This window comes from Antechinus flavipes, chromosome 3 (assembly GCF_016432865.1).
Source record: "Antechinus flavipes isolate AdamAnt ecotype Samford, QLD, Australia chromosome 3, AdamAnt_v2, whole genome shotgun sequence".
Taxonomy (NCBI): domain Eukaryota; kingdom Metazoa; phylum Chordata; class Mammalia; order Dasyuromorphia; family Dasyuridae; genus Antechinus; species Antechinus flavipes.
In genome coordinates, this window is record NC_067400.1 from 539,534,940 (window position 1) to 539,546,997 (window position 12,058).

The following is a 12,058-nucleotide window of genomic DNA, read 5'->3' on the forward strand; positions in this document are numbered from 1 at the left end:
AGGGCTGGAAGGCACAAACTCAAATTTTCCATTTAGCTCTTTGATTCATACTAGTTATTTTGGTTGGTTTTTAACTCCATGAAACATCACGGGGGCTTCTTTTGCTATTTTCCATTAGATTGTAAGTTCCTTGAGGTCAAAGACTCTATCCTGAGTAGCTGACACAAAGTAGGTGCTTTATAAATATTTATTGACCATTGATTATTATGAAGTCCTCTGTGACTGTCTTTTTAGCCTAATTGATCTCATCTTCCTTGCATTCATATATATTTTAAAATCACAAATCTGTACTTAATTACATCTTATGTTGTTTGCTACTATTTTACTATTTTGTGTCTTGTCACTCCCAAATAGCTGAGAAGATTAACTATGTAAATAGGAACTGGTTTTTAGGCTTTTGATAACAAATTCCTTAATTTAGTTATTTTGTTACTAATTTAATATAAAAAGATCTATAAAAAGATCTTCTCTGATATATCTTCCTAATTTCATTAATTCTCAGGGCAAAAACTGTACATGTCAGATACACATCTCATTTTCACTTCCTTGTCATGCAGTAGTAATGATTTGATTTAGTTACATGAGTGGAAGTTGTGACACATAATTACTTCCCAACTTCACCTGCTATAACTCTTAGATATTTGACATTGTTCAGCCATCTTTTTTCTTATAGGAAATACATTTGATTTTGTTCTTAGCAGCTGTTGGTGTTGGTAGTGCAGTTGGCTTGAATACTTGAAATTACTGAGTGTTTACTATGCCATTGAGTGGGAATTATAAGCTAAATATAAAGTTATATTTGTTTTTGTAGCTACAGAAGGATTTCTGAGAAGTATAAAGAGAAAACCTCATAATCAAAATTGCATGGAGTTAAAAGGAAGTTTAAAAATTATGAATTATACATTATGAAAAAATGTATTTTATCACTTTTTAATGCTATATATTATCACAAACTAATTGTCAACTATATTGCCAGTAATGGTCCTGCCAGTCCCAATTTAATTGATAGAGATTTGTCTTTAATTAGCACATTGTTTATATGATACTCTGTTTGCTTAAACATTGAAATAAAAATAGTCCTTTTGATTTCTTGCTTATGTGATATTATTGCTGAACAAACTCTTTAAAATTTTTTACTAGCTTTTAATTACCTTGGCATGGATTCTGTCAATACAAAGTTATTATTAAATAAAATTAAATTAAAATTTAAAAAAAAATTTTACTAGCTTTTTTATTTTCAAAATACATGTAAAGATAGTTTTCAGCATTCACCCTTGCAAAATCTTGTGTTCCAAATTTTTCTCCCTCTCTTCCCCTCCCCTAGACAGCAAGTAATCCAATATAATTTAAACATGAGCAAACTCTTTTTATTTTGGTAGTGCAAAGAAAAGTTACAGTCCATTGCATGTCCATGTATCACGTTTCTAAATTAGTAGACTCTAAGATAATGAGGGTTCTACTTTATACATATTGTGTTCACACATGCCACAGGTTTTGTGTACAGTCTACTTTGAAAAGAAACTTTAAAGTTTTGGTTATGTTGTGAAATCATTTTTTCTTCTCCAAAGTCAAGCATTTTTAATATTTTAATCATATAATTCTTTTGTTGTTGTTTCTTTTTGTGTTTGTTTGTTTTTAGAACTTGTAGATCTTCCCTTGGTAAAATTTGATTTTTCCTGCAATAAAGTGCTCGTGATTCCAATTTGTTTTAGAGAGATGAAGCAGCTTCAAGTGTTACTGCTTGAGAATAATCCCCTCCAGTCACCTCCAGCACAGGTGAGATGGCTTGTCTGTGGGGTTGAGAGTAAAGGGTTTGGAGTGAGGGGGGAATGGGTTTGTCACCATCATTTTTTGCCAAGCTAGTTTTTCAGCTGTTTGGCCATAAAGTCATTCTCAAACTTTTTTTCTTAGTCTTTATCTTATAAAAACCTATTTCTTGTTTTCCATGAGCTACATATAAGCTTCTTTTAATTTAATTTTTTATTTTAGCTTTTTATATTGTATATATGCATGGGTAATTTTTCAACATTGACCCTTGCAAAACCTTCCTCCTTCTCCACACCCTCTCCCCTAGATGGCAGGAAGGTCCCATACATGTTAAATATGTTAAAGTATATGTTAAATACAATATCACAAATAAGCTTTTAAGCAGCTTTCTGGAAAATAGATAGTTAGCTGATTCAACATAATGGAACATGGAACTAGAAGAGAAGGTAGACATCATCTCATTCAAATCCTACAAGAGGAAGTGGAGAAAGAAAAAGTCACTGAGGGTAGGGAAATAGTAACAGCCTTGTTTCAAATCTAGTTCCTTGGACTTCACTTGGGTAAAGCCCAAAAGATATTAAACAATATAAAAGATGTCCATTTACCTCCAGATAAGTAACTAAGGGCACAAATGTAATCTGATATTTTTAAGGAGACTCTATACCTTATTAAGATATTTTTTCCCAAATCTTCAGTATTTTTTGCATTATTTTAACAGCCTTTCAAATAATTGTCGAGCCTCTTTTTAGCTAGACATATCAAGCTGGTATTTCTTTTTACATTTACATATAGTTTTCTTAGTGCTACTTTTTTGGAGTTTGCAAATCAGCATGAGAAAATTCAGAAATTATTGTCGTTTCTCTAGAAATATTTTGTGGGGACAGAATCATGCAATTTGAATAGGTTTTACAGGGTCACAATTGGAGTCCATATTGTTGTGGTATTTAACATAAAATGTGTATATAAATACTGGTTCCAAAAATGAAATATCTGAATGTTTCTTCCCAATTTTTCAAATAAAAGTTTGTTAATTAATTTCTTAATAGATTTGTACAAAGGGCAAAGTGCACATATTCAAGTATTTGAGCATACAAGCCTGTCAGATTAAATCAACAGACTCACTTTATCTTCATACTATGGAGAGGCAAAATCTACAACAGCATGTAGAAGAGAGGTGAGTCCAACAGATTTTGATCCTTTGTTCATTTCTCTATAAAGAGCTACAGAGATGTTGTTCCCAACTTTGAGAGTTCCATGCAAGTTATCCTCTTCACTCAGACAGTTTTCATTTCTAATTTTGAAGATTCAGTAGTTTGGGAAGTATGACATAGAGGGGTGATGCAATAGTGAGAACATTTTGGAGGTCACTAGAGATCTGTGCTAAGATCTACAATATAAATATGTCCATTATGTGTTTTTAATAAACTATACTGAGACTAATACTATAGTAGAAATCCCTAAAACTCTCACTATAAAGAACTGGCAAGCCATTTGATTTTTTTTTTCAAATCAGCCCCAATAAAAATTTTTTATCCCAATTCCATTTAGTTCTGTCCAATGTGTCGAGCTCCACAGAAGGACAGTATTTTAATATTTGTATCTCTCTTGGGACCAAACACATGCTTTATAAATAGCATAGTTACTCTGTTTTAACTGTTTATTCAATTGAATGTAATTTTGGTTCCTGAGTAATTTCTTAAAAGATAACATATTTAAAGCAAAATCATAATTAAATTCAAAGTTGATTTATTTTGACATGTATTTTGTGGTGTGTTTTATTTCAATTCAATACTGATGACATCTATCCCAGCAAGAAAGATTCTGATTCAGGAGTCGGAAGTGATAATGGAGATAAGCGTTTATCTGCCACTGAGGTAATTCAGTTAACCTCTGATTTGGGGGTATTATAATTTAATTCTCAGTATATTTTGCTCATATATTTTCCTTTATGTGTATCAATGTATTATTTCCTTGATCTTAGTGTGAACTTTTTAAGGACAAAGACCATGACTTCTATTTTTCTACATTTCCTTCATATAGTGTCCAATATACTGCCATATACAAAGTGATAAAACAATGATCTAGCATCTATTACCTGCTTACTATGTACTAATCATTGTGCTGCTAAATAACTATTGATATTTGACAAAAAAAAAGTTCTATCAAAATTTAAGGAGTTAAGAAATGCATGAGAAGTTAAAGTGTGTGTGTGTGTGTGTGTGTGTGTGTGTGTGTGTGTGTTTCATGAAATGAAACATTGTAGTTAACTCAGAAGAAAAGAATTTTAAATAATTGTGAATTGAGGACAAAACTCGATTTTCTGTGATTTGAGGATTGGATTCCTTTAAAATATAATGATAAAATATCATTTTTAACATAAATTAAGTGATATTAATATTGGTGTTTTCTCTGGTGGTTATGAAATAACCTTCCATTTATTATCTCATTTATGGTATGTTAGCTTCTGGAAAAGTTGAAAAATATGATTTTGCAGCTATCAAATTTCTCAAGTTTTTTTTTTTTAATTTCAAGTGAATCTGCTTCAATGAACTATTTGTATTTATATTCAAACAGTTTAAAACGATGTTTTTAAAAAAATTGTTCATTCTCTCTAGTCTTTATTTTCAGCAATAGTGTATGCAAAGGAAAATGCCTGTCTTCAGTGTGACAAACTTGAAGTTTAGCGGTTCAAATGAATAAGGCTTTAATAATAATTTACAATTACATAGCATTTTAGGTTTTGCTTTTTAAAATACCTGCTTTAAGTATATATGTAATATATATGTATATATGTATACACACACATATATACATACATATATCTGTACTGTTTTTCCTGTTCTTTCTTATTCTCTAATTCTATAAAACTGTAAGTTTGTCTTCTATATTTTTGTCTCACATCTCTATTTGACATGAATTTTTATTCTCAAATTTTTGCCAATGCTTTTTCATGTTTTTCCCAATAAGAAACTGGCCTTATAACTTGAATTGATGGTTTGTAAAGTCATTTTTTTATAAGGTGACTGTAGAGCTATTGTTTTAGTCCAACTCTCTAACTCTTGGTGTTTTTTAAGGTTGTCATTCATTTAGAAAAGCATTTTTGAGTGGTATCTATCTAGTGCATTGTCATAGAACATTTAGTACTTCATAAGCATTGTTTGCTGACATCATCAACTGCATCCTTTACTGCATACATGGACTTTAAAGGGATACCTGGGATAGTAGTCCAATTTTTTAAAAGGACCTGTAATAATGGCAGTCCTCATTATTGTTTGCACACTTTAAAAACTTTCTAAACCTATTTAAAAAACATTTTTAAATAGCTTCTTCCTTTTTACCCAGAACTAACAGAAAGAAATAATGTTATCTGATCTAATTTGAATTCCTTATATATTCAGTCCTTATTAGCATACTATATTTGCTATTTAATCTTTTTTTGTTCTTTTTCACTTAGGTTGTAAGCTCTTCTAATTAGCAGCATACTGTCACACATTTAGTTCTTCCCCTCCCTTCCGATAAACCTTTATGTATTTTTTTCATTTTGATTCTTATTTAGCAAGGTGAGTAGTATCCCTGTGGAGTTTTTCTTTTTTAAAAAAACCTTATACTTTTTAGATCCATTCATAAAATTATAATTCTTTTTACATTTTAAAAGAATAATATTATATTATCATTATAATATAATTCTCTCCTGTGTCCTTAAAATTCCTCAATTGTACTTTTCCATCAAAGGTAATTCTATATTAACTGTAACACACATGCCAACAAAAAAGAAACTATAAACCTTAGTTCGTAGTAATATTTTCTAAACTTATATTTGTATTTAAATTCATCCATAAAATATTCTTCAAAATACTAAATTAAATTTTAGGATTTTCTTATTGTGAGTAAATATATAATTAAAAAAAGAGACTATCTTATTCTAATGAAATCACTGTTGTTATATGTGTATCTTGACAATTTTACTAAAAATGTAAGGCCAAGTGGGGAAAATGGAGAGGTTTTTCTCCTTAAAATAAACCATACAGATTTCTTCCTTTTTCTGCTGATCACCATATTTCAGTATCAGTAATTTTGGCAACAATATAGAACTTAGTTTTATAATGATAAAGGGTTTGTAAATTTTTTCCATATTATCTGTTACCCATAAGAGGTAAATTATATTCTGTTCATCTTCCTTGCTATGTTGATTTAAAGAGTAAATTCTTTTCTCTTACTTTGGCTGTTGCTTTCTACTCATTGGTTTAATAACTTATGTTAAGAAAATGTAACCTAATTCTTTCCAGGTTGAATACTATACACTAAATCCATAAATATTTTATGAATGACTCAGGTTTTTTTTAAAACATTGATTTTTTTCCAATGTCATAATAATACAAAAGCCAATTTTTTTAGAAGAATTAAGCTATGCCACAATTTTTGTTTTTATTTGAAAACTTGACTTATTGCCAGTTACTATTATTAATCTCTAGGAATTTGTCAGTCTCTTCTAATTAAAAAAAATGAGTCTACACTATTTCTGCAATGATCCATATCACTACCATGATGTATTCCATAAATTGCTGTGTCCTTGTGGAAAATCTGGTAAAGATCCCCTTCAAACTCAGCAAGGTGGTTACTTGGATAATGAAATAGCTCCATGCCACAACCATAGTCTAATCTAAACCTCCATTTTGGTAGAACCTCTGAAAGCACTGGCTTAGCTTTTGAGAATTTTGTTTTTATGACACTTGAAATATGAGCATAGAATGTCAGTAAAAGATGGGGAAGAAAGAACATTATTTTAGTTTTTTCAAAAGAGATACTATATTTCATCTATAAAAGAATTATGTTTGTTTGTTTTTTCTTTAAATAACTTTAATCTAGCAGGAAATGGTAGGAGAACGCAATCAAAGATAGATTATTATAAAGTGTTCCAAAATTAGATAGGTCAGCTGTTTATTTTAAATATAAGACAACTATTAATCTGCTGCTGCTTATAAAATTTTAATTTGTGGTTTACCCAGTCAAAAAGGAAAAATATATTGGCCTGAAGTGTTGGGAATGAGAATAATTATGGTTATTTCACAACAGCTCCTAAATGGAAAAGCTAAAATTTAATACAATGTTCTCTCGCTCAGAATTTACCACTTTCCCCATCTTATCAAAGCACTTCATTTAAAGTGATTAATTTTCCATGTTTACATTTTGATGATTTTAATGTTTTTCCTTTAATGAGATAGTTGTACTATTTCTTTTTAGCCTTCTGATGAAGATACTGTCAGCCTTAATGCACCAATGTCAAATATCATGGAAGAAGAACAGATTGTCAAGGAAGATTCATGTCATCGCCTTAGTCCAGTTAAAGGTATGAGAGAATGAAAGGAAAAGACAATGAAAAACAGTTAGGAAGGGCAGACAAAGTGACTGAAAAAATCTGATTCCAGAGATGATAAGACTTTAGTTCAAATCTTACCTCAGGCCCAGACAATTGATTGGATTGAAGAAAAGATACTGATTTGCTTTGGTAAAATGAATTTCTTTACTAGGAGTTTCCTCAGCAATAAAATCAGAGCTTGAATTTTAAAAAAGAAGGCAAGGTTTATTTTTCTGTTTTATGGAGCCTACTTGTAGAGCTAGTTAATTGAGGGAAAAGTTTATCTTTTTAAATTTTACTATCTTTTACATCTTTATTACCTCAAATTTTATACCTTTGGGGGAAAATCCAACTCAAAAAAAATTCCAAATTTTTTCCCTTTAACCTTGACTGGGGACAGTGTTTCATTTTTACTTTTACCTAAATTCTTGAGTTTATGGCTGGACTCAACATGGTTATTCTTGTGTGACTGAACAGCAAGTAGGAGGGAGGATTTTTAGATTATGGATGCTTCATATCCTGTTCCAGAGCTACTCAAAAGAATACCGGTCTTTAAAAAAAAATAGTAATAGGTTTTTATTTTTCAGAATACATGCAAAAGATGGTTTTCAACATCCACCCTTGCAAAACCTTGTGTTCCAAATTTTTCTCCTTCCCTCTCCTCCTTCCTTCCCCTAAACAGCAAGTAATACAATTTAAGTTACCCATATGTAATTCTTTTAAACATATTTCCATATTTTATGCTGCACAAGAAAAATCAGATCAAAAGGGAAAAATTAGAAAGAAAAAAAAAAGCAAACAAGCAACAACAACAACAAAGGTGAAAATATTATGTTATAATCCACATTCAGTCCCCATAGTTCTCTCTCTGGATGCAGATAGTTCTCTCCATCCCAAGTCAAGTCTGTTGGAACTGCCTTAAATCATCTCATTGTTGAAAACAGCCAAGTCCATCACAGTTGATCATCTTTATGGGTACAGTGTTCTCTTGGTTTTGCTCATTTCACTTAGCATCAGTTCATGTAAATCCTTCCAGGCTTTTCAGAAGTCAGCCTCATAATTGTTTCTTATAAAACAATAATAATCCATTACATTCATATACCACAATTTATTCAGTCATTTCCCAACTGACGGGCATCTACTCAGTTTCCAGTTTTTAGCCACTACAAAAAGGGTTGACACAAACATTTTTGCACATATGGGTCCCTTTCATTCCTTTAAGATTTCTGTGGAATATAAGCCCAGTAGTAACACTGCTGGATCAAAGGATATACAGAATTTGATAACCCTTTGGGCATCATTCCAAATTGCGCTCTAGAATGGTTGGATCAGTTCACAATTCCACCAACAATGTATTAATGTTCCAGTTTTCCCACATGCCCTTCAGTATTTATCATGATCTTTTCCTGTCATTTTAGCCAATCTGAAAGATGTGTAGTGGTATTTCAGAGTTGTCTTAATTTGTATTTCTCCAAAAAAAATAGTGATTTAGAGCACCTTTTCATATGATTAGAAATATTTTGTATTTTTTCATCTGAAAATTATCTATTCATATTCTTTGAGCATTTATGAACTAGAAAATGGCTTGTATTCTTATAAATTTGAATCATTTATCTATATATTTTTAAAATTAGGTCTTTATCAAAACCTTATGTAGAGGGTCTTAATTTAATATAATCAAAATTGTCCATTTTGCATTTCATAATATTTTCAGTACTTCTTTGGCCATAAATCCCTTACTTCTCCACAGATATAAGAGGTAGACTATCCCTCATACTTCTAATTTGCATATAGTATCATCCTTTATATCTAAATTACGAACACATCTCGACCTTATATTGGTATAGAGTGTTAGGTGTTAATCAATGACTAGTTTCTGCTATCTTATTTTAGTAGCTTGCATTTTTATAAATTTGCTTCAATTCTCTATATGTTTTAGAAATGAGGCAAAAGAGGACTGGTCTTAAGGGTGAGATTCACCCTAAATTTCCACTTTTACCTAGACATGTGCTTGTTATTTGCCTGTCTGCATGGCAGCCAAATGAATCCTCCATATATTCCATAATCTGAAAAAGGAAGAAGTGCTTGTAAATATGACTATTATATATATTAGATCAGAGATCTGGAGGCCATTTAGTCCATTCCCCTCAGAGAAAAGAAAACTGAGACTCCAGATGTAACTTCTCAAGGTCACAGAGATAAGAAATGACAGGTATTTGAAGCTGGGTCCTTTGCCTCCAAAACCAGTGCTCTTTAGATCTTGCCTGTATTGGAGAGATAAAGTTTTCTAATAAAGAGTTCCATCAATAGCTTAATATATAGACAGCCCTAACATGTACATTTGAGAAATCTTAAATTCATTGTAGTTTGTAGTAATTGTGTGAATTATATAACCCAAACTTGTGACATATTCTTTTATCTCTTTCTGTTGTCACTAGATTTAAACTTTGCAAGTGAGGGGAGTGGGATTATAGGATAACTAAAAACTTCCTTTTGCCCTAATTTCCGGGTGAGAGTGGAGCATCATAAAGATTTATGTAATTTAGCATGTTCTGCTTCTTCCCATATTCCTTAATAGGCCCTATCAATTATAGGTGATATGATTTACCATAAACAGTCTCTTCAAATGAATAATTCTTTGTTCTTTGGACTAAGTTGAACTATATATTTCCCTGGTATCTATTACTTTTAACTGCACACAGTGCAAATTTAATCAGTGTTTTTTAAATGAATGAAATATGGGCTCTACTTCCAGCTTGGCTATTAATTATCTAGCTATCTGTCATTGAGCAGATAGCTTAAGCTGTCTGAGCTTTAGCTTCCTTGTCTTCAAGGTGAGGGAATTAAATAAATTAAATAAATAATAGCCAGAGTCACTTCCCGTTCTACATTTCTATGGTTCTCTTATCACTGGTTATGAATAAGGTATTTGAGGACATGCAGATATTGATACTTAGTGCTCAGGTATCCATTGCTGACCTGGATAGGAATCAACTAAGTTCCAGATGGAAGTATTTGGATCTTTGCTCTGATTGATGACTTTTAAGTAAATATAATAAAATAGGAGCTTTTCAGTTTTTATTTGGCTAAGAAATCACTAGAATATATTAGTTTACAGCTTGAGTTATGATGAATTGATTAATATATAGTTGAATGACAGCCTCAATTTCTTTAGCACTTCTATAAAGTATCCATAATAACATGTTCATTTAGACTATATCCTACATGATTTATCATGCTGTGGTGTCACCATAATAATTTAATTTTTCAAGTCAGTACCCAAGAGACTGATTTTTTTTACTTTAGTTCATGTGTTCTGTCTTCAAGTGACAATGGCACATCATTCATTTCTAAACATTTGATATTCAACCACATTTATTTGAGATTTAGATTAGGAACTGAATTTTGCACATCCTAATAAAAATATTGCTACTAAAACAATTAAATAGAAAAGTTAGATAATCTTATAAAGCAAACTTTCTGAAAACTAAGAAAGTATTTGACACCTTTCTCATTTATTAATTACAATTTTATCTAATCTTAGTATTATCCCAAGCTAAAAGTGTTCTTTTCTCTTTCTGACTTCTGTCTTAATGTCAGATTCCTTTGGAATTAGTATGTGGCTCAAAATTCTAGCCCAATTCTGCATTTAAAAAATACGTTTTCTCCAGGAAACCATACACTTTCTATTTTCATCCATCTTGCAGTTCATTAAAAGGACAGGCTTAATTTTCTGTTACTCTTTGGATAAGTTCCAGTGTTCCATTTAACTCCTCTGCATCCTTCTCTCCCTACTCAGCCTTATAAGAGGTAGAGACAGGAAATAGCATCCTCTAGTTGAGAACATATAAACTCGTGTTTTGTTTTTTGTTTGTTTTAGTTATTTCTAAAATTAAAGGGATTACTTTTTTTCATCTGGAATTAAACTTCAGATGGTACTCCTTTTTAAAACTACTTTATAGTTGTCTTTCACTTCTTTTTCTTTGCTGCTGTACATTTTTTAGTCACTGTATCCTTTAAATTAGAGAATCCAAACTTGTCAATAACTGTGAATAGACTGAAATACTGTGTCTGAAATAAGTTTTGTGGCCTTTTCTCTTTATTTTCTTATCAGGGGAATTTCATCAGGAATTTCATCAGGAGCCTTCCCTTTTGACTGAAAATGATAACTCAGGAGAAGATAGAGAACCGTTCACTGATGAAACTGATGCCCTCTCTACTAAATTTATTAGCTATATCAAGGCAAGTTTAAAAATTATTTTAATAATCTTAATTATCAACTAAAAATAGTCAAATTAACATTAAAAGGTATGGTTATTATAATAGGATAAAACCAGTGATTTGCTGGCAACTGTTTAACAGCTGGCTTTCCAGAGGGAAATAATGTACCACTTTTGTATTTAATCTTCATTATTCATATTTTCTCCATTATTTTCTTGAATCTAGTCAATCAACAAAATAATAAATCAATCCCTGATTTGTAGATTTTCTGAATTTCAAGATGTGAATGTTCACATTGAAAATTTAATGATCAGTTCTTGTTAATCAGGTTGAGGTGCCTCTGATACATCCTTCAGTACAACCATAGAAATTAACAAACAAAAAGATAATATTTTCATTTTGTGTCCCCTTCCAGATCTGTTAACTAATTTTAGCCCCATGTTAAAATTGCTACTTTATTTCAGTATTTCTTTAAAAATATATAGTTATGAAGATGTTTTGCATAACTTCATATGTGTCTTCTTAATGGGGCATGAAGGTATGGAGGAAGGGATAGAATCTGGACCTCAAAGTTTTAAAAACAAATGTAAAAAACTGTTTTACATGTAACTGGGGAAAAGAAAAATATAGTTGTAAACAATGTATAAATAGTTCTGACTCTGCTGATTTTGCTCTGCATCACCTTACATATTTTTCTGTATTTTCTTGTAGGCA

General features: G+C 31.0%; 1 protein-coding gene across 5 annotated transcripts in view; it reads left to right on the plus strand.

Annotated features, from left to right (window-relative positions):
* Positions 1 to 12,058, plus strand: part of LRCH1 (leucine rich repeats and calponin homology domain containing 1) — a 231,129-nt gene that overhangs the window by 164,909 nt on the left and 54,162 nt on the right. For all 5 annotated transcript variants that reach the window (XM_051987312.1, XM_051987311.1, XM_051987314.1 and 2 more), the window contains exons 5-9: positions 1,640 to 1,776; positions 2,814 to 2,941; positions 3,578 to 3,641; positions 7,009 to 7,114; positions 11,238 to 11,365. In XM_051987312.1, the coding sequence (XP_051843272.1) occupies positions 1,640 to 1,776; positions 2,814 to 2,941; positions 3,578 to 3,641; positions 7,009 to 7,114; positions 11,238 to 11,365 (563 nt within the window). The remainder of the gene's footprint in view (positions 1 to 1,639; positions 1,777 to 2,813; positions 2,942 to 3,577; positions 3,642 to 7,008; positions 7,115 to 11,237; positions 11,366 to 12,058) is intronic.